We start from the raw sequence: 23,263 nt of genomic DNA on the forward strand, positions 1-23,263 counted from the left end.
GGGAAGAATGGTTAGCTCAGGTGATTTTATAAAGGGTCTCCTGGGGGCAGCGCAAGTAGCTTTACCCCTGGAGCAGGTCCACCTGGTAGGGCGTCTGGTGAGCCTGCCCCGGAGCGACGTCCTCGCTATCGCAGCGGCTGCAGCTGCCGCTGTGGAGCCGAGCTGAATCCAGCCCGGGGCTCCAGTCGGACCGTGGTGGTCCATGATATTCCTCCATGAACATGACCGAGGCGTATTATTGTTGGTGGGCGAGGGGAGTGAGAGACGGGGATTGGTTACCATCCGTGAGAGGAGACCGCTCTGAGCCGCCTGCTCAGCAGAGCGGATGAGCAGCGTGTCCACGGGACTCTGGTGACAAGTGCATTGGGCGAGTTTTGACTAAATCTCTACCTGTCTGTTTGCAAAGCCATTACCATGGTATTATGAAGTGATATTTAAAAAAAAGCCCCAGGTGAAAACGAGTGTTTTATGCGATTTTCAGTGGAACTATATGGATAAATGTTTTGTCCCTATCAGGAGATGAGATCCCATTGGGATAAACAGAATTATAAGGTGCAGACAGGGGATCTTTTAGGAGCCTGATGTTCCTTGCAAGAGCCACCTATCCACAACCTATGAACATTAATACATGATCACATTCAAAATAAATCACCCAAGCTAACCATTCTTCCCTCCTCTGTCTTGAGCCCTGTCTTTTATCCGGGAGGAGATTGCACACGTACACTCATCATTATTTAAAATAGCTGCAACCAAAGCACGCACTGACCACATCTGCATGGGTCAAAATACAGGATGGTGACAGTGCCTTGATGACGTCATTCAAGTTTCATTCCATATATTCAGAGTTTTACTCAATTAAGGTTCATTCAATATATTCAGAGTTTCAGTCCATATATTCAAAGGTTCATCCCATATATTCAAAGTTTCATTCAATATATATTAATTTCCTGAATGGCATGCCATAATATATATATATCATCATATCGTCATTAGATAAATGCTGGGCTTTGTCCCACCCATCAGACGGTCAGCGTCTCTGGGGGTCTATGGGGCAGTGGGCTGGCCCGGACGCTCAGCTTCTGCATGATGATTGGATGAGCTATCTGAGGCTGAATCCTTTTTTGATTGACAGCTAAATGAGCGGATCAGCGATCTTGAAGAATAAACATTCAGCGAAGCATTTTCATTCCGTTGTTCTGAACTGATCCGGAGACTTAACCAATCCTCAGAGACTTTATCTTTGTTAAAAACGACTAGCGTTGTGTTTGGCGACTTTTTTCTGTCACTCTGCGGTTTCTTTCCCCAACGAGCAGAGGCAGCTGTGGAGCTTCTCCCCCTGTCACGATCACTCACATTCACAGGCGGCCACACTTCACAGTAGCCTGGTGCAGCAGCTCCAGCTCGACCAAGGCTGTTTAAGCAGCCTAGCTCTGCTGGGCATTGCGAGGACACTGGTCAAGTCCCTGGAAAAGACGCCTAGTTGGTACGACAAGGTCACAGATATATATATATATATATATATATATATATATATATATATATATATATATATATATATATAAGATGTAATAGCCTAGTTTTAGGATAAAAGTATTTTGACAAAATTGTTGTAGTGTTATGAGAATAATGCTATAAATTGAGGAAGAAAAGTCATATTATTCTAAGTATTAAGGACAGGCATTATGTTATTATAGAGTTCTCACACAAAAAAATCGATTGTAAGAATAAAGTTGGAAACACGTTTTTAAGAAAGTCTTGAAGTAGTGCTCAGTCATAAGATTTGTTGTCTTCAACCACCAGTGCCGATGAAAATCTATGTGGGCGATAGCTGGACATTTCCTGCAGTTTTCTGATCCCCAGTCACCAAATTAGTAAAATGTAAAAACTTGATTAATTAATGGGTGACAACTTTGTCTCTTTTAATTTCTGTTACCAGTGGGGGAATTAACAATCTACCTAGCTAACAAGCCAGCCTTCCATATATTACGGACCTGCTGTCTGCAGAGGGACAGCGGGGTGTGCTAGCTAGCTTACTTGCTAACTTGCCATTAGATGAATTGACTACCTATCAACTGTAGCAAACGTGATGAAATAAAGAGGCAGCTCATCGCTGTTATCCCTGGTCAAAACAGTAATACTAATAAAAACTTCCTGAGTATATTGAGAATTGTTGTAAAGTTATGTTACCGTATGCATCCCTAAAGGGTAAAGTTATAATTTTTCCTCTTCAAGAATAGCCACATGGTTATTAACGTCACATGGTTTGTGCGCCTCTATGACCCTGGGAGCTGTTTTGTCAGGGGCAATTTCTCCTTGTAGGGTCTCCCAAGGCAAAGTGATCCCAGTGGAAGTGCCAGTCAGCGCATTAAATATTTTTTTCTTTCACCATCAGTGTTGGAGCCATTTCAGTGTTGACCAGGGTGGCGCTGTAGGTAGCCACCATAATTTTTTTAAAGGCCCATCCACACAAAGACGCGTATTGCTGAAGTTGCACAACTTTTGTATTGTTTTTGGCCGACCATCCACACGGAGCCGGCGATATCGGAGCCTGAGAACCGGGTCCCAGAGTGGATACATCTGAAAACGCCCCCTTTGTGTTGTCATCTGGACGGTTGGATTACTCTGAGTGGCATGCATGGGAATGAATTAGGCCTACCATATATTTCTCCCTTTTCCCTGAATGAGTCGCTTAAATTGTCACTAGTTGCTTTTTATAAATAAAGTTGCTAAGAAGGTCAGGAAATGGGCTCACATCAGCACCCACTGCCCGTTGAGGACAGTAACTTTTCTGCTGTATTAACTGCCATAACATATAAGTCAAATTCACATTACTATAGATATTATAGTTACTGTTACGCTTTTGTTGCTTGCATCTCTGGAGGTGTGTCTGTCTGTCTCTCTCTGTCCATCTGTGCGTCTTTTCTATCTTTCGCTCTCCTTTTCTTCCTCCCCAACTAGTCAAGACAGATGTCCGTCCTCCACAGAGCTGGGTCTGTCCGACATTCCTGCCTGTCATAGGGAAGGTTTTCGTTGCCACTGACTCTACGGAGGAATTGTTGGGTCTATGTAAATCCTAAATAAGTCATAGAGTGTGGTCTTTACCTACTCTGTAAAGTGTCCTGAGATAACTTTGGTTAGGATTTGACACTATAAATAAAATTGAATTGAATTAACTGCAGAGTGATACATGCTTTCACATCAAAGTCTCCAATAACACCAGAAACACTCTCTAGATTTGTCTCTAGTCTCTTTGACAAAAGAAAGTCGCCAGATTTAGCGAGGAAGTCTACGGTGTTAGTATACATCGTCTCTCCGACCCTTCTTCTCCGTTGTTGGTGTATTTCTGTGGCAGCATTTTGAATCGTTTCAATGGTTCCGTGTGGATGCAGATATTTCTTGAGTGGAGGCCGTGTGGAAGGAAAACTTTTTAAGAACGATAGCAAAAAAAAAGATTGTTTTCTATCGTGCAGTACCCTAAGTGTGCCAGTAATGAACACAGGTGCGCACATGGAGGGATATACTGTAGTTATTGACCATGAGTTAGTAAAGTTGGTTTGGTTTCTTTATTTTGAGAGATGTTCTTTTGTTTTACTTCATGAATCAATGGATTGACACATCCGACCAAAGTAACTGCCTTTTGACACATTTGTTTTTGATGAAGATGGCAGAACAAAGATACTGGAAGGATGCCCTCTAACTGCCCCCAGGTGTGCATTAATGACCAAAATCAAATGGTGCGTCAACAATCAGTTCTCTGAAGTTAGCTCGGTGTGTCCCTGCCTTTAATGCTCTGTAGGTCTCTTGCTAAGTAAGCTCAATGAGACAGACACCTGTGGCAGAGAGTTGTAAACACAAGTCTTCATCTTAAAATATTCTTCCCCAAAAGAAGGGAAAACACAGAAAACTATAATTAATTTAATATTTTAATATGTATCATAATGCACTTTGACCCTGGGGATTACAGCCATGTCATACAATAGTACATCTGTAAAGCTCCACATCCAAATTCCAACACTTTTATTTATTTACTTATAATTTACCATCCATTAGGGCCTCTGATTGGTCAGTATTATTGGACCACACTATCTTTATGCATCAACATTTATTATCAATAAAAACAAGTGAAAATCAGATTTCTAAAAAAGATAACACACTTTGTAATACACATTTTATTCTCAATATTTGTCTATCATTAATCCCTAATTTATCAACTCCTAAATATGTGTATTGTGAAAGGTTTTCTGTGTACAAGAACAGTCATTACTGACTGCTGAATGAAGAGTAAGAATGTAACTCCAGTTTGTAACTGCTGCTGTGATGGAGGCATCTTTGAAAACAGAGTGGGTGCTGCATTTGAAAATCGCATCTGTCCCTTTTTTTGATGAATGTGATTGCTGGAAGAGCACAGTCCATGGTGTACAGTATGTGTCTGCAGTCCTGGATGGATGGTCTCAGACAGACTGGAGGAGCTTCTCCTGGAGGTATATTCTGTCTTTTCTTATCTACTTGTTCTTGCCAAGTGTTCTCTGCTTCTCTGCATGCTCTACTATCTTCTCCTCTACATAGAGGCCTTTGCGGCGACGGACAGCGTTCATGTATTTGAGGGCCTGGTTCGCAGAGTCGGCTTTCTCCCCAAAGTGCAGGTATTCTTCCTCTGTGGTGGGAACCCAGTATGGATCACTGCTGATAACCTGGGGCACAGAGAGGAACAGAGGGATAGAAATGTTATAAGTGATAGTTTTAAGACAACATTCCACATGTGTGCATGTCATTTTGATCCTTTTTGGTTGTTTTTACTCAAGTTTAACCACTTGTGACAGATCTTCATTCTACCAAAAGATGAAAAATGAGGCACCTGGGAATCAAACACAACAGAGCTGGAGGTATGTGATAGTGATACAGAGCAGAGAGGAAAGGCAAAATGATATGCTATATATGATGAACAAAGGTACTCAAAGGTGTACAGTACATTGGAGACACAATACCTATACAGCAGGACAACGTGGGCAAGTTTACTCCACCATTGAAAGCAACACCACATAAAGTTGCGAGTAAAACAGGAAATGGTTGAATCTCCAACAGTAGCATATTATCAGAGGAACACCTCAAGAGAAGCCTCAAGACATAAACAGTACACAGGAGGGTTAGGGTTATCGTTCATTTCAGGTTTAATGTGCATGTGTGAAAGGGGCTTAGGTTGAAACCGTGGACCTTGTATGGTCAATGTGCTAAACTAAACTAAGCAGTGGGAGTGTCTTTTATGTGAATACCTTTATATTAAATGTTCATCTGGAATTTTCTGTAGTGGTTTTAGTCATATTTAATTTACAAGAGCAACGGCCAGTGGTGAAACTCCAACACTTGACTGACCAATGGTTTAATTTCATCACTCTCAGGGAGTCAAGGCCAGGATTTACGCTCTAGCGCCACCATGAGGTTAACAGTTTTGGCATCTAGTAAAATTTCTTGTCAATTATTGGATGAATTGCGGCACAGATGATCTCCAACTTTTTATCTAGCGCCACTAGAAAGTCAAAACTTCCACTTTGAAAAGTGATTTAGTGGAGACACACACACACACACACACACAAGCAGCATATGACATGACTACAATGAGATCAAGACTGACTGTATTGATGTTGATGGATGGATGGCACCATAAAGGAGTTCAGCTGTTGAGTTAGTGTTGGCAAGTAAAGTTCCACCTACATGACTTCAAAGTTGTCAGTTCACTGTACTATTCACACTTCATTACCTGCTGTCTTGTTTTCACACTACCTGACTGACTGGCGACAAGGGCTGAAACACTTCCAGCTGCAACCATAGACTGTATAAAAAATGGACACTGCATACCCGTCGGTGTCCTCACCTATGATATTTTGTCTTGACTCTGCCTCTCTTACCAAAAAAGGGCATGTATGTGACTTTGGGGGGAGGGGCATACATCCATCTGGCTGATGTTCACCTCTGAGGAGAAGTGAGGGCCAGAGGCTAGCTGTCACTCAATTATTGATCAACTTTAACCTCCAATAAAATAAAAACTAGCCTGGTACAAAAAAAAATTAACCCCTCAGTGTTGTCATGGAGATATGACCTAAACATACAGACTAGAATGTTTTTTTGTCCCAGGGCTTAAACAGGTTTAATGATGCTGTGAAAACGGCCTGTTTAACATGGGGGTCAATGAGAAACTGCTCTATTATGAAACCTGCCCCTAGTGGACACTCAGAGAACTGACATTTTTGGCACTGCCATATTAGATCAACCAGGAAGTTGCTGTGGTGGGGGCTTGGCTGCAACCTGTTCTCATCCTAACTTTTGTCAAGACCCTTTTGCGTCTCTTGTCAATGCACTTGGAAGCCCAACTGTGACACTCCACTCTGATCTCTTATATCACCATTGATGGCTCTACAGGTTACAGTCTAGTGTGTTGATGATGTTTCTCTGCATACAGAAGGGGGAAGTGAACTCAGATCACAAGTGGTCACTGAAGACGCATGTAGAGACACATTCTACTGCCAGGTGAGAACAGACATAGTGAGAGCTGAACACTTGCAGTATTGGGCTCGTTACTCAAAAAATGTAACAAATTACAAATTACTCGTAACTCATTTCAAAATTAATATTATTACTTTATTTGTTACTCAACGAGAAAAGTAATTTGTTACACTACTCATTATATTACTTTCCCTTACCTGTTTGTCTTGAAAATTAACCATTATAGTCCGTGAACAAGCTAAAGAGCTGTCTGTATGCCGTGATATTTGACTTGAGGCTTGAAGGCAAAAGTTACCTGACTTAAGCTAGTAACTAAATGGACAAAGTAATATTGAAAAACGCTGAACTAACAGTAAAATGTGCCTTCTGGAGTGCTGCCAAATTGTCTTGAATGATTAATAACATGACGAGATACACAACAAGCTGCTGCATCACCTGAATAAAGCAGAGCAGATGTTGGCAGCTGTAGAGACAAAGTCTATATTTTTGAAAGCGTTCTTCAACTCAGCTCCCAACACAGTGGATTCTTTGTCCAGACGGCTTGCAAATCACTTTTTACCTGGGAGTCCTATGTCACCTGTGGCTAGCATTTTCTCAAGGATCTGTCTAAAAGACGGCGAGTCAACTGTGGAAATGGACATCTCATCCATCCAATATCCAGCCACAGGCTTCATTAATTGTTTGTCGCTTGTGAGATGGACTTGGTTAATGGTAAATGGACTTGTACTTATATAGCGCCTTTCTAGTCTTCTGACTACTCAATGCGCTTTCACACTACTTGCCACATTCACCCATTCACACAGACATTCACACTGATGGCTGATCTACAAACCATCTAATCTAATCATTCACACCACATTTACACACCCATGCGCAGCACGGGGAGCAATTCGAGGTTCAGTGTTTTGCCCAAGGACACTTCAACAGGGATCGAACTGCCAATCTCTCGAATGGAGGACGACCCACTCTATCACTAAGCCACAGCCGCCCAAGATCTGCGTAATGTTTCGGTGCTGCTGCTGTGTGGGACTTTTCTAAACCGTTTACCATCCATTATTAACTTATATTTCACCAAACTGGGACAAACCACAACGTTTACCTGTTTTGCTGGAAAAAAATCATCAATGGGCTCCTTCCTTAGGGATTGTATTTGGTAATCGACTTGAATGGAGTAGCTTGTATCGGGGCCATTACGTAAGTCTTTCTAAACACTCTTTTAATACACTCCGGGTTCCTTAACTATGTTGTTGGTGCTTCGGTTAATGTGTATGGACTCTTCTCATGCTACTGCAGAGGTATGGTGTTATTTTGAGCAGTATTATTGTTTAAAAAAAGACGTTTTAATGCGTCCAACTCGGCGCCCCGAGCTAACCTGTGGCACGCTGTAAGCGACTCTTCCGAAAAACTATGTTGTTATTTCAACATGTTACTATGTTATTTCATTTTAAATATACACTGATAAAGAGATATCCTTGATAAGCTAAAATCAGGTCAATCCATCAACCATGTAGGGTCTCTGTATTAGCAGGCCTTAGTGTACACACGCACGCACGCACGCACGCACGCACGCACGCACGCACGCACGCACACACACACGCACACGCACACGCACACGCACACGCACACACACACACACACACACACACACACACACACACACACACACACACACACACACACACACACACACACAGTGATCAATACAAGTCTTATTCACACGATTCTTCAGTCTGCAGATGGACAAAAGCGCCATTCTGATGGAAATCTAATGTAAACGTCCTCACAGCAGCCACTAACCCTCCAGTTACACAACAATACATACTGCCTCTGTGCTCATTCATATGTTAATCTGATATCCTGGCCATATGAAATCACTGTCAGGAAGAATGTTGACATCAGCATTGAGAAGCAGGCGAGTCCTGAAGCTGAGAGGGACGGGGGACCGAGGGGGGTTCAGGACCAACTCTTTGTGAGGAAGCATCTGCACGTAAATGAAATCAGACAGACAACGTTTAATGAAGCAAAGACAATGGCTGCAGAACAATGCTTGGGCTGGGCTGGGGTTGGGGGGTTTTGTTTGTGTGTTGCACGATGCTGTGAGATGGCGGGGTTAAAATGATGACATGATAGTCATGGTCCATGCAAAGGGCCTCTAAAGGCTCCCTCACCTTCTTGTCAAACTTAAATTGGGTTTCTTCTACCGAAATAAATGTTGTTTCTCTTTTGAGGTGAAAAAGCGGCTTGTCACTGCAACCTTTTTAACCATTTTAGATTATGGAGACCTGATGTATATGAACACCTCAGCTCAATATCTAAGGAAGATTGACGCTGTTTCTCATGCTTCTCTGAGGTTTAGAACTAACTGTAGAGCCCTGACTCATCATTGTGAGTGGTATGCTCCAGTGGGACGGCCTTCTTTGTCCACCAGGAGGCTGGGACACTGGTGCACTTTTATTTACAAGGCCATGCTTGGGCTACTGCCATCCTACATCTGTAATTTAATCACACTGAGAAGTGTTAATTTTTATGGTTTACGTTTAAATGATCAGTTGTTGCTGTCCGTTCCATTCGTTCGCACAGAACTGGGAAAAAGGGCTTTCTTCTACTCTGCTCCTTCTACCTGGAACATGTGGCAAAAAGACTGGAAATAACTGAATATTTCTTTATATGCTTTTAAATCCAGACTGAGAGCACTTGAGAAGACCTCCTTTACTTGTAACTGTTTTTTATAATTGTATTTGTTGTCTGTATATTGGAACTTTGTAAACTTTTGCTGCCTCTTGGCCAGGACTCCCTCGAAAAAGAGGTTTTTAATCTCAATGGGACTTTCTTGGTAAAATAAGGGTTAAATAAATTTTTTTCAAAAAGGCTCTCTGGAAGCTACTGTTCACTTAGTACATTTAAACCAATAATACTTTGCCTGTCATGTGAATTCAAGTCACAATAAGACTGTTGTTGGAGTAGGTGTAAAAGAGCCGGATTACTGTTTCTCTTTCTTCTTCTATCTTTTTTTTTGGAAATGCTCTTTGTATGTGTGCTGCGGTTTCTTTCCGTGCTCTGATACTTCAGACACAAACTCACAGTGAGAGGATCTACTGCAGAGGCTTTCTTTATTATATTATTATATATTAGTCAACCAAACGTTAGTCGACCAGAAAGGTCATTCACCGGACCTGGGTACAATCAGCAGAAGTCCACGTTAGGTAGCTTGTAGCCTAGCTACCAATGTCTCGCAGTGAATAGGCTATATGCACTTCCACGCACTTACTTCATTGTGAACAAAACAAAGGGCTCACTTCTCCCCAACAACGTTGACAAACTTTGCTCAGAGCAAAGGGGTAAAACTGACTGAGTCCTGTTGGCTATTGTTAGTTGTTGATAAACGTGTGCGTTATTTTATTTCGCTTTGAGATTCTGACCACAGAAAGCTCCATGGTCTAACTCACAAACCCGTGAATAAAATCAAGTATAGTTTAGTACACTAAATTGGAGGAATCTCGCTGAGTTTGGTAAGAAAGTCTAAAAAACTATAGGAGAATAAGAACAATCCTAGATTTCGTTTCAGCACTGTAGCCAGGCTGACAGAGAGCCACAGCTCTATTTAGCCATGTATACCTATAACCCTTAGTAGTAATGACTTCATGACCTTCTTTAATGACAAAATTATAACTATTAGAGACAAAATCAACTCAACTGGCACCAATTTTTTTTCAAACCCAGGAACCTTAGAAACAACTGTACGACCTGTTATATTCTTGGACTGCTTTTCTACAGTCGACCTTAACAAATTAACATCTACTATTTCTGCATCAAAGCCTGCTACTTGTCTCCTAGACTCTATTCCAACTAAGTTACTTAAAGAAGTGTTACCTTTAGTTAGCACTCCTGTATTAGATATGATTAACATGTCTTTATCAGCAGGTTATGTACCACAGTCTTTTAAAGTAGCTGTAATTAAACCTCTTCTTAAAAAGCCCAGTCTTGATCCTGAGGTTCTAGCCAACTATAGACCTATATCTAACCTTCCTTTTCTCTCTATGATCCTCGAGAAATTAGTCGCCAATCAGCTGTGTGACTTTTAACATAATAATGAGTTATTCCAGTCAGGATTTAGAATGAATTATAGCACTGAGACAGCACTAAATCATGAATAAGTCATGTGGAGTGTGGTCTATACCTACTCTGTAAAGATAGGACAGACAGGAAATGGGGTGATAGAGAGAGGGGGAGACGTGCAGCAAAGAGCCGCAGGTTGGAGTCGAAACCACGGCTGCTGCCTCGAGGACCTTCAGCCTCTTTACATGGGGCGACTGCTCTAACCACTGTGCCACCGGTCGCTCCTTTCAGAATAATAAGTTGCTTTTATTGTTCGCCAGTGATGTTAAAAGGCGACATGCTTTGTGTGTGGAAAGCTAGTTTAAAGTCATTGTCTTGGTGTTACAAGTTAATAAGATGTCATTATATTGTTTTTAAAAAATCAGCTAAATGTTATATTTTCCTTTGCTGGCTGTTCGACACATTCATTACTCACCCGGACACAGGATTCCAGGGAAATGTGTCACTCCTGGTCCTGTTTTACTGTTTTTCATTGATTGATTGATTTAGAGGGTATTTTTCATTATTAGCAGCCTGAACTAATGATAGATACTCAATAGCGTTGTGCCGATGAAATGCGGACACCGTAAATAACGTGTTGCTCAGTGTGTGACGTGCACTTGTAAATAAACATTTAGGCCATACATAAATTCTCATCTTCTGAATAGAGGACGACCCGCCGTACTTTACAGACAACGTGACTCATTACCCAACTAACCTTGTCCATATGGCCTGCAGTCGTTGAGACCCAGGCGTGTCTGCGTGGGTTTTTGCTGAGACTTGAGCAGTCAAGCAGCAGGTGTAACGGTCTAACACACATGTTGTCTATCACAGCTTTGATCCCAACTCCTCCCCTGAGGGAACCATCTCATTAACCAGAGGGCCTCACTGACCTACAGCCCTTCAAAACCTCCAGTCCCACTCCAGCTCTGTGTGTGTGTCTGTGTGTGTGTCTGCATATAATGGCTTCAGAAAGCATTGATTTGATTTCCTACATTTTTTTGTCTTACAGACTTAATTTGTCTGTCTTGAGTCGTTCAGTTGTTTACAAATGTATATACACTGGATATCAAAATTAGAGAACAAGTTATTAATTCTGGATTTATTGTGAAATACTGTTATTTTTTATTGTTCATAATTTGATAGAATATCAGCTGTGACTATACCACTGCTGTACAAGCATGTTTGTTTTTTTTAACAATGAAATGGCCAGTCCAGAGTCCAGATCTAAACCCCATAGAGAATCTCTGGAAAATCCTCTGTGACAAAGTAATGTGGAAGAAATCCACTCCAGTTAGTGGAACAGTGTTAGAGACTGAGTCAGAATGGACCAAGATCAAACCAGAGCAGTGTGAGAAACTAGTGATGTCCTGTGGGTGCAGATGAGCTGAAGTCATTTAAAGCTGTGGCCTCTACACTTCCTGTTCATTTTTGAATCCTATAGCCCAAAGACAGGGGTCTGCAAACTTTACTATCAAAAGAGCCACTTTTACCTTTTCGACCAAATAAAAGTTTCTTGAGCCGCAAAACATATTTGATACAACAGCTTATAAAGTTTTATATATAGTTATATGATATATACAAAAAGTTTAGTTTGTTGCATTTAGGATATTCTAGAACAACAATAAAGAAAACCATTGACTTTGTATTCCTTTTATTATGTTATAACAAAGGAAAACATCAAACTCTTATGAAGAGGATGCAAAAAAACACTTGCTTGCCTTTTTAAAATGAAAATAAGACACATAGCTGCAGCCGAATAGCTTTTTAAAAAAGAAACTATGTTAAAAATATATAAATAAATAAGTATAAATAAATATGCCAGTTTGTATTTTAGTTTGACTAAAGTTTATGTTTTTTTTATTCTTCAGGCATGTACGGCAATGAAGCGTTGTACCTGAACATAAAACACAACTATCATCTCTGGTCTAAAACAAATATTCTTTGCAAAATAAAAGCCTATTAAATAATAGTGTTCTTGCCTGTTTAATGTGATTTCTGTACATCACTGCACATCTTGTAAGATGTGACTTTGATTTCCATACAGCCTCTGTGAGGCGGGAGTGATATTGGATTTATGTTGTTCTTGCTTGAGAAAACCTGCTCACATAAGTATGTTGATCCAGATTAACTGCATAATATTAACAGAACTTTTTACTGTGGAATTTCAGAATAAAAGATCTTTCAAAATATACTGTAAACTAAAATATTAGATTGTATACAAAACTACAAACAGGCAAAATACCAGTTTTGCAGTATTTGTTTTGTAAATTTTTTGGGGAAATGGCCAAGATTCTGAGAAATAAGGCAGCTACTAGCCTACTGTATGATTTTATCTATGTTAATAGCACTTTTATTTTTTAAGTCACTGAGAATTAAGATATATAAAAAAAATTGTGGAAGTTTAGCATGAATAAATAACATTTGGTCATAGATTTGTGTGACTAGTGTGTTTATATTATTACAATCAGTTGATACATTTTTCAAAAAATAAAGTATAATCTAATGTTTTCTTGCCATAATAAAGATTGGAGTAAATCCTGAAGCATTTACTAATTCAAAAATTGACTGTGAGTCGGGAATCATTTTGAATTGAGAATCGATTCTGAATCGAATCGTGACAACAAGAATCGGAATCACCTCGTGATACACCCAAAGATTTCCATCCAGAATGAATAACAAGGTTCATCACCTCCATACATTCGGGGGAAATGTGGATGACCAGAACACTAACAGGTTGTGTTGTTGGAGTTTCTGCTTCTGTCCTCAGATAAATCATCGTTAGGGGCTAACAGTGGATTTAAAAATCGGCCCACCGTCACCAGGGTTCTACTGTACACCTAAACACTAGGTCAGATTAAGACATTTGGGGATGTCAGAGTAGACTTTCAACTGAATTAGCAACACCGCAAATTCTGTCTCACAACAACAATCCTCTTGATGATTTTATTTCACCCCAAATCAAAGCTGAATATTGTTATGGTATTGTCATACGTGGGTATTATAACACTCTGCTCATGTAGACCAACTGTACTCAAAACGATGGCCTAAATTGTGGCATATTTGGTACATGATTTTGTTGTGACCTATATAGCTAAGTATTGAGAAAGACATCCAATGGATTTTGGATTTCTGGATTTTAGTGCAGTTTGAGGCAATGCGTTGCTGGCAATAATTGTGTGTGTGTGTGTGTGCATTGGCGCTTGTTGTGCAGCATGTTAGAGCTGCTCACATCTTTAAAAAAAATCCATAACAACAGTACGACTTTGCGACCTTGAAGGCCCAGTGCCAGACCTCATGGTTCACTGCTTGAACTCTCTGCATTACAAAAATACAATCTTAACTGTTACCTAGAACTCCTCTCTCTGTCTTTCTTACATAACGGCGAGGCGACGACTATTATGAAAAACTTGGCAACTGTTAAAAATCTGTGGTTGTGAAACGGGTATATGTTTTTAATTATCACCTCCCAGTGGCTGAAGACCAGCTGTGGACTGGCCAATCCGCTGGTCCTCTTGCGGATCTCGTCTGCAAATCCAAAGCTCTCGGCCACAGGCAGAACGGCCTTGATGATGAACATGTCCGTCCCTTCCTTCATCTCTTCGTGGAGGACGCGGCCCTCTCGCTTTCCCAGTACACCATATACCCGGCCTGGTTTAGGAAGAGAGGTCATTAAATGGTTATTAATTTATTAAATGTTGAATTATGTTATTCAATTCAATTCAATTCAATTCAATTCAATTTTATTTATAGTGTCAAATCATAACAAAAGTTATCTCAGGACACTTTACAGAGTAGGTAAAGACCACACTCAATGACTTATTTATGATTTACATAGACCCAACAATTCCTCTGTAGAGTACAGTGGCAACGAAAACCTTCCCTATAACAGGCAGTCGCTGAGGCTATCGATTAGTCGACTAATCGCTCTAAATGATGACCACTGGTTGACCCACTTCATCTTCAGGGCGAGTATGAACAGGAGTGATGATTACAAAGACCAATAACTTTCAATAGAAATGGCATGTGACTATTGAATTAAGACTTGAAAGCTTTGAAAAAAATGGACCCCATCCTAAACCCCAACCAATGGCACAAAGTTATACAGCTCAGTAAAGCAGCTCATATAAGTGGACACAGGTTAGAGGTATCGGTGCCTCTCAAACAGCCCGATGGAGCAAAAAGTCAGGAGATTTTAAGATATTTTTCAATTAGTGAGCCTGCTGACCATTGTAAGACCAATGATATTTTCTTTGTGTGGCAGAAAATGACAACGCTCTCTTACCCAGCACCTCAGCAGTGGCCATTATCTCGCAGGTGTACATGGCAGCCATGAGCCTCTGGGGCTGAGCCTGGAAAGCGTGACGGCAGGCCTCCTTCATGGCAGCGATCAGCTGGCCAGACACAGGCCCGTAGCAGTCTGCAGAGGCTGCCTCTGGCCTGCGCCGGGCCTGACCTGGCCCTGCTGTTGTGCACTCCGCCTGGGCAGACGTCTCACTGCTTGCTTCCACTTTGCAGTCTGCTAAAACCTCATGGGATACGGAGTCTTCCTCCAAGGAGTCCTGATGTTGTGGCAGGGCTGAAGCCTGGATGTCCCACCTCTCCACAGAGAAGCAAACTCCCATCAGGGGCTCCTCACACAAGGGCCCAGACAGAGTTGCTAGCTGGAAGCCACTGACGACGCTGTTATCCAAGTCTCGTAAAATGGCGGCCTGAGCTCCTGCCTTGCCAGCTTTGTCTCCCCTGCCCAGACACTGCCAGACAGAAGGCCGCTGGTAGCCCTCCACACTGTTCAGCAGAATGTTGGGACCGTATCTGAAAACAAGAACAGTAACATGATGAATATCAGTTTACATGTCAACAAGTCATTCATTTGTGTTAATGCAAATCCAAAGTATGCAAGACAGCCTTATTTTGAAGGACTTTTTTTCAGACGACATATAATTTTAAACAAATGCTAGTTCTTATCTGCTTTGAATTGTAAAGAAATACTATAATTCAACATGTACTTAAAAGCTGCATTAACAAGCTGCATGTTTCTAATACAACCATCCAGCAGACCAAGGGCTACATTAGCATTTTTCAATATTCACCCTCTTTTTAGCTCTGTTTAGGTCTCCACAAATGACTGCATAAAATATGGATGTGCATGTGATGTCTAAAATGGACAAAGAGATGGAGGGTGGATGGAGCTAGGCGGACTGAATGAAGCTGGCAGTCTAGCCACCTGTCACTCAAAGCAGTTAGTTATGCAGAACTTTAAGCGTGTGAAATTGACTACAGTGGAGATCAAAATTAGAGGACATATCATAAATACTTGATTTATTCTGAAATAGTTATTTTTCATTGTTCAGATTTGATAGAATATCAGCTGTGATGTACTAGCATTTTTTTAAAATTACCAACTCACTTCAACAAAAACCTTTATTTTGTGAAAAAAAATAGAGAACAGTAACCACTGTGTCAGTGTCAGAAGATTTCAACCATGTTTTCTTCTCTAGGATTCAAAAATGAACAGGAAGTGGAGAGGCCACAGCTTTGAATGACTTCAGCACTTCTGCGCCCACAGGACATCACTAGTTTCTCACACTGCTCTGGTTTGATCTGCGTCCATTCTGACTCAGTCTCTTCCACAGTTCACTAACTGTAGTGGGTTTCTTACACATTACTTTGTCACAGAGGATTTTCACTACAAAATGGGCTTTCAGTCCAAATGGTCTTAGACAACGAGACACTGTGTGCAGAGACGCATCCTTGCCCTGTTCATCATTGAACTGGAGACCAACTCCAGCTGCAGAGTTGAACCGATTCCCCATTGAGAGTCTTCTCATAAGCCTGTCCTCTGGTGCACTTGTTTTACGTGGACGACCGGCCTTTTTGAGGGACTTAAATTAATCTGTGTCCTTGTAAAGTTTCAATCTTCTTGAAATCACAGACTGTGAACGCCCAACCTCTCTCTGATGGCTTTTTTTCACAAAATAATGTTTTTTGTTTAAGGTGCCATGGATTTTTAAACAAACATGCTAGTACAGCAGAGGTACAGACACAGCAGATATTCTATCAAATAATGAATAAATCAAGTATTAACTTGTTATTTAATTTTGATCTCCAGTGTATAGAGACTGAAAACAATTCATGTACCAGACTCTAAACATGTTTATTTCTGCTGTAAAGTCGAGTTTTTGGCACTTCTACGTTGGCTTAATTTATTTAGCACCAGAGGTTTCCGCTTGGTCTGCACCAACTCCTATGGAAAACAGGAGGCACCTGTGATTCCAAATGCTCCACCAGCTAGCTGCTGACTGTGTTTGTCTGCTGTTTGGTGCTGAGCAGGTTGTGTAAGTGGGTTATCAGAGCACTGACACTGAATCCAAGCATCACAACAAGTGAGGTGAAAGATGGTAAAACTCTTCTTGAGCTGAAAGGAACTACAGGGTTGGTGATATTCTTTTTATGTTTATTATGAGCGACACTTTTCATATAACAGTGCCCTAACACTCTGTAGTGTTAGGGTACCAGTGTGGCAGTTTAAGGTTATTACATGTTTTGTTTTTTCACGACTGGGCCTTATTATAGCTCTACTGTGTCTTATGCTGTTGTCAGGGGTACATAGAATATAAAATGATGCCATTCTGCGGTGTAATTGTTTATTTGACACAAACTATTGTGTGCCGTGGTGTTAGTTGTGGATTATTAACTGTAGTTATAACTATTAGTAAGAAGAGTATGCAGTTAACTCCCTTTAAATACATGCACAGTTTGTCCCGACCGTAGCACATATTACAGTATATATTTTGTTACCTATTGAAGAAATACAGCAATTGTGTCAGCTTTGCACTAGGGCTGGACCCGAATATTCAAATATTTGTTCATTGGGTAATTTTGATATTTGTCTTTTTTTTACTGCTTATAAAAAAATAATGCCTTTAATTCAACTGAAATACACATGTTGCAGCACAGTGTTTATATTACAGCTCAGTGTGAGAGTCTTTACTGTCATTTACAGTCGCTTCTCTCTCCCTGTCCTCACACTTGTTGCTGTGTAATCAACAGAGAGCAGCTGCAGGACAGTGGCTAACTTGTTGTTCTACTACCAGCGTTTGCTGCTCTGGTTCAACAGGGTAGGTTTAAAAGACGTGCAAGAGCAAGCTGATATGAGCCGCGTTGTTCAGAGCAATAACCACAAATTAGCCACTAATTTCTGAACTCCACTGAAACACTGCAGCCTGTGCACGTCGGAGTCAGGTTATAACAGAGTTGTCTGGTATGTGTGTAGAGGACTGTGTGCTTCAACTGTAGCAGACTGCTGTTGTTTTCAGGAGATTTAATGAGGATAACACTGTCTACGTCCGCACGTAATTACACACAGAGCTGTCTGGGTGGGTACTTCCAGGATTCAGGCTGCGGCTCACTTCAACACCCCATCCCACACCCCCAGAGCCGGCCACGAATATCTGGATATTTGCTTTTGAATAGTACAGAATATCCAGAGCTAAAAAATGGTATAATGGTATAGTATGGAATAATTCATATCATATGAAAAATTTAAACCAGCTGATGTGGGTATTCCATCCAACACTAGTAGTAGGCTAATTCTCATTCACTGACGAGCAGAACGGAATAATCACGCTTTCAGTCCTTTCTGCTAGTTGTTCAATTACTCTAATTCTCAAATAAATAGTTATGTATTTTCCAAAGTTCATCTTTTTAGTATGAAATTCCCCAGAGAGTGTTTCTTTGTTGAGCTGGGATGAAGCTAGCTAAACCTGTCTAACTCTGAACTACATCTCATATTAGCTTCAGCTAAATGTTGGAATGCATGTCTGCACAAAACAAGGGCCTTGTCTCTGATCACTGGAAAAGCATTATATCCAGTAAAAAGTGTAGAGGATGATTATAGATAGGCACCTGACTATTGTTTTAAAATGGACAAAAAAATGTGAACCTATCCATTAATCTGAATGTATTGAGACCAAGCAAATTAGAAATATAGACCTGTCTCAAATACAGGCCTGGTTCCTGGTTGTGCAGTTGAGGTCAATAAAGGCCAAAGTTCCTCCATTAAAGGTCTATTCTGTTCTCTGCTCTTATTACCAGCAGAATGTTATATGAATATATTTTACCTCCCCCGATTGTCTTTAAATCTATCCTGGAGGAGTCATAGTCCATATGAACCATGTCCATGTCACTAAAGCCAGAGTCAGACCTGCGAGGCCCGAAGGCCCAGATACGCTCCACGACATTCCTCCACTTCCACCCCTGCAGCAGGCTCTCCAGCTGGGTCTTGAATCCAGCGATGTCCTCCAGGGTCCTGAGGCTGACCTCCAGACTCTTCCCTTCCCTCAGGGACATGTTTACCTGCTCCAGAGTCCGAATCAGCTCTGTGCTACTCTCCAATAGCAGGGTCACATCTGACAGGAAACACATTATTGACATAGTTTCATGGAATAATGGAGTTACAACAATTTACACCTGTCAGTCTTAATTTTTAAGGGCGCACTCACACTGTCCATTCGTACCCTGTCCCGTACTCATATTACTTGAAATAATCTGGGCCTCAGCTCAAATGCGTACTGCTAATAGGTCATCCCCAAATTTCATCCGTCCAAATCTGCAGTAAACACTTCAAGCGTGCTGTGCCTGGGCGCGGAACAGTTGTACTTACACTGGTCAAACGAACTAGACTTTAGCCGTGAAGCGTGCTTGGGCATGGTACGGATGGACAGTGTGAGTGCACCCTAACTCCACCCAGTGATTGGCCAGGTGTGTGGAAAGCAGGCAGGGACTGAACCTCTCTCTCTTTTCATGTTCAGGAAACAATCGAGTGCAAAACAATGAATGCTTGTGTCTTTAAATGTGTGTCATTATTCCATTGGTAGGATTCATGGTGTTTAACCCCTCAATGTTCATATGACAAAGTTTGTTTAACTGTATACTGAGACCTTTAGCCTGCTTGGTGAGTCCAGGTCTTACCCTGTGGCAGAGGGAGCGCCCGGACGCTGACAGTGGCTAGTCTGTTGGGAGTGGTGAGGGTGACCAGAGCACTGGGGTCCACCTGTAGAGTGTCAGAGGATCGACCCCGAGAGGCCTCTTCTTTCACCTGGCATCACACGAGCATATTAGAAAATCAATCATTTGTACTGAGAGATGATTATTCAGTGTAAATGTTGAAGGCTGGTTTCTGAGTTTATCAGTAAAGGATTCCCCCTTGGTAATGTAAAACATGTCATTTCAAAAAACAACTGCAACAGGAAACAGAAGCGGTTTATGAATTGGTTATCTGTTGATGTTGGCTACAGTTCAGTGACTGTGCGGCTGACTGACCTGGTGAATGATGGCAACTTTCTGCTGTCTGCCCAGGTCTTCGTTCACCATGTCCACTTTGGGAGGACGTACCACTGTTTCTCTGAATGGAATGATGGGCTTTGACGCACTGATCTCAATTTTAGCAAACCTTTAACAAGACAAGTATGAAAATCCTGTTATTGGTGCTTATGACAGATAATTTGGTCTCCAGTGTCCACCATCAGCGGCACGCCAGTTTCATTCATATAAGAGCATAAGTTACAAATGATAGAACCTGAGAAATGAGAGTCAGATACATTTTCGAAATGGAAACAAGGCTGCTAATGTGTTCACGTCAGGTGTGTTGTGATTGTTTTACATACAGATATAATGCAAAGATTACTGTGGCCGACAACACTGTGTCATGAAAGCCTATCAGCATTTCTTCTGATGCTGCTTATTTATTTTGATTTATTTTTGCAGGGACAGTGCACAATTAAAAGAAACTGCACAAGAGTTAGATTGCATTTGATATCTCCGGGTAGGAAGACAAATAACAAAGAAACACTAATATATTATATAAGATAGCTCAAAACATTAGAAATCCATCATGGTGAGAGAATAAATATATGTAATATGTAATATGTTGTATTAGCGAGATTAATAGAATAAATACAACAAGGAAATTATTGGTGGTGACACTTTGACCTTAGCCAAGTTTCATAACACTGCAAAGCTTCCGGAGGAATTCCAATTCCTCACTACTTTAATGGACGAAGCGCACTGAGCAAAGACTGTTCTTCTGAAATGCCGTTCCCAGTCACCCCGTGTAGATGTTCTAGTACTACAGGCACTGCCAGGAGGGAATGCCATACTAAAATAATTTTAAACATCAGGCATACATCAGAGTAAAATAAGAAATTATCAAAATCAAGAAAACTGATATCACAGTGATAATGATCCCTTGGCTTTTTATCTCAAACTTTTAGGATTTGTTTGTAAAGTGAATAAACAGGTTGGAGTGTATGACAGCTACCTGTGACCAGGTTGTTGTGCAGTAGGACAGATGGGGGAAAACAGTGTACAAAAGGTTTTGCTGGGCTTAGTTTATTTGCTCTGGCAGGTACGTCTGGCCCCTCTGCCAACCATGGCAACCATTTTCAAGACGATGACTGACACAGGAGCATCATAGTTACTGATGTAACTGGAGTTCGCAGTTCAGTGCAGTTTACCAGGCTCACATAACTCTGATCAAACTGTGAAACTAGGAAGCGCTGTTCAAAGCATACTGGTGACACACAGAACAGCTGATCACAATTGTATTGTATAGTATAGTGTCTTGAAACACCGATATCTCCAAAGCGCCATTTCTCACAAAATGTTCTTTTACCATGTCCACACTGAACAACCGTTCCCATTTCTAAGTGCTTGTCTACAGACTACAGCTGACACTGCAGTGAAAGCTACAGCTGGCTTTGGCAACACAAGCAGGAAATACAGACTACAATTCAATGAAGAATTCTGAATGAAGAAATGTCTGCCAAGTTTATAGAACTTTTGAAAGATGTAAACATAAACATTCTAAATGTGTCCTAATTGATTTCCTGTTGCAGTGAATGTGAATGACATCAGCTGTTGCCTAGCAATGGAATTCCATTAAAAAAAAGTAAATATCTCAATTACTGTCATAGTTTTGAGTAAAACTAGACCTGCAAGCAGTTATCAACGGGGTCCAAACCCCCCGCAACTCCGGCTCTGTGACTTGCAGAGGTCATGCAATACGGGCGAAACGCAAATTGCAGCTTGGGCGCAGCACAGGCAGTAGTTTGAAAAAGAAACTGTTGGTATTTGTATAAGTAGATATTGCATTTGTTGAGGTTCAGCGCCTTTCAGAAAACATGTGGGTGTAAGAAATTTAAACTTGCAATATACAATGTGGAAGTTAGAGGCCAAGACGCCTTTTCTTTGATTATAGCGCCACCTTGTGATGGGCATGTGTCATTTTTGGTTAGTTCTGTGGGGGCACCAGTCTATATCTCCCCTGAAAGGTTTGTTTCCATAACTTGTACAGTTAATGCTCCAGTATGAGTGATATTCAAAACAGCACCACCTCCTGGCTGATTAATGTCATATGTTTCTCAAAGTCTTAGACGAGCATCAGAAATTGTTCTAAGTTTCTTGTTAATCTGACTTATAATTGCTAAGATATGATGAATTCTGCATAACAGCACCACCTCCTGGTTGGTTGGTGTCAAATTTGTAGAAGGCCTCAGTAAGACATAGGAAACTAGATTACCAAGTTTGTGTTGATCCGACACATTTGGAGAAGATACGCAGCACTTCCTGTTTTGACTGTAATCTATAGGAAGCTGTTCCTTTATAACTTTGGCATTTATAAAAGTACTTTGGCCTAGGAAGAGTTCGATGAAGTAGCTTTTGCATATATCGCGATCTGGTGGAAAAAAAGTCTAGGTGGAAATGGGTGTGGCCTATATCCCGAGATTCATGTAGATTCAGGGAACGCCTGAATGTAAGAATTTTGAATGTGCGGGGTAAGATGTGGGAGTAACAGGCAAAAACACGTTCAACTTGGTAATAGCACCACCTTCTGGTTGACGTGTCATCTTTGGTGTCTGCTGTATGTGCAGGGGTCTGAACCAAAGTTCAAAGTTTCACCTCTATAACTTGTATGGTGTAGGCTGCAGTATTTTTTACCAAAGTAAAAATGATTAAAAAAATATTTGCGAACACAATAGAGTTCCCAGCACCGCTGGTAGTGGGGGCCATGCTGCTGCTTGCATCCCTTGGCCCTAGCCCCCTCGGGCTTGGACCCCTAAAAACAAACTGTAAATATCCACATCAACATTAAAATGAAATCAAAAGTCATACTTGTCTGTCTACTAAATATTTTCAAGATCTTGTCAATTGTTTCTGAGTTATCCTACTGACAGAAAGAAGGGGTTACCACAAAACCCCTTTCAAAGAGGGAACAAGATATCATTTCAGATATATGAGAGAACTTGCCTATTTAATATCCCAAATAGATGTTTACATTCTGAAAGACATATGGAGCCAAACTGAATATATTATGCCTCCCGATTCATGTCCTTCGCCGTGTCTGATCCTGGAGGACTCACAGTGTATAAACAGCACAGAGCAAGGTTGAATATAATCCATGTGACACGATAAATAAATATTAATACAAACAATAACACATTGGACCTCAGAATTCATTCTAAATCCATTCACAGACACAGTGTCCACATCATTACTGTTAGCTAAGTAGTGACTTAAAATGCTAGAAAGGTTAAACTAAATAAAGCAAATGCTTTAAGGAAATCAATACAAGAGTCTATGCAAAATATTAAAATGTCTGAGGTAAAAA

The 23,263-nt window shown here is 41.0% G+C and overlaps 1 protein-coding gene across 1 annotated transcript in view; it reads right to left on the reverse strand.

Annotated features, from left to right (window-relative positions):
• Window positions 1–3,965: 3,965 nt before the first annotated feature.
• Window positions 3,966–23,263, reverse strand: part of efl1 (elongation factor like GTPase 1) — a 146,833-nt gene continuing 127,535 nt past the window's right edge. The window contains exons 17-22 of the mRNA XM_083913245.1: window positions 19,918–20,047; window positions 19,567–19,693; window positions 18,800–19,004; window positions 14,879–15,408; window positions 14,060–14,244; window positions 3,966–4,691 (exon numbers count right to left, since the gene is read on the reverse strand). Coding sequence (XP_083769371.1) covers window positions 4,503–4,691; window positions 14,060–14,244; window positions 14,879–15,408; window positions 18,800–19,004; window positions 19,567–19,693; window positions 19,918–20,047 — 1,366 coding nt within the window. The 3' untranslated portion in view covers window positions 3,966–4,502. The remainder of the gene's footprint in view (window positions 4,692–14,059; window positions 14,245–14,878; window positions 15,409–18,799; window positions 19,005–19,566; window positions 19,694–19,917; window positions 20,048–23,263) is intronic.

Source organism: Echiichthys vipera, assembly GCF_963691815.1.
Source record: "Echiichthys vipera genome assembly, chromosome: 1".
NCBI classification, from domain to species: Eukaryota; Metazoa; Chordata; class Actinopteri; order Perciformes; family Trachinidae; genus Echiichthys; species Echiichthys vipera.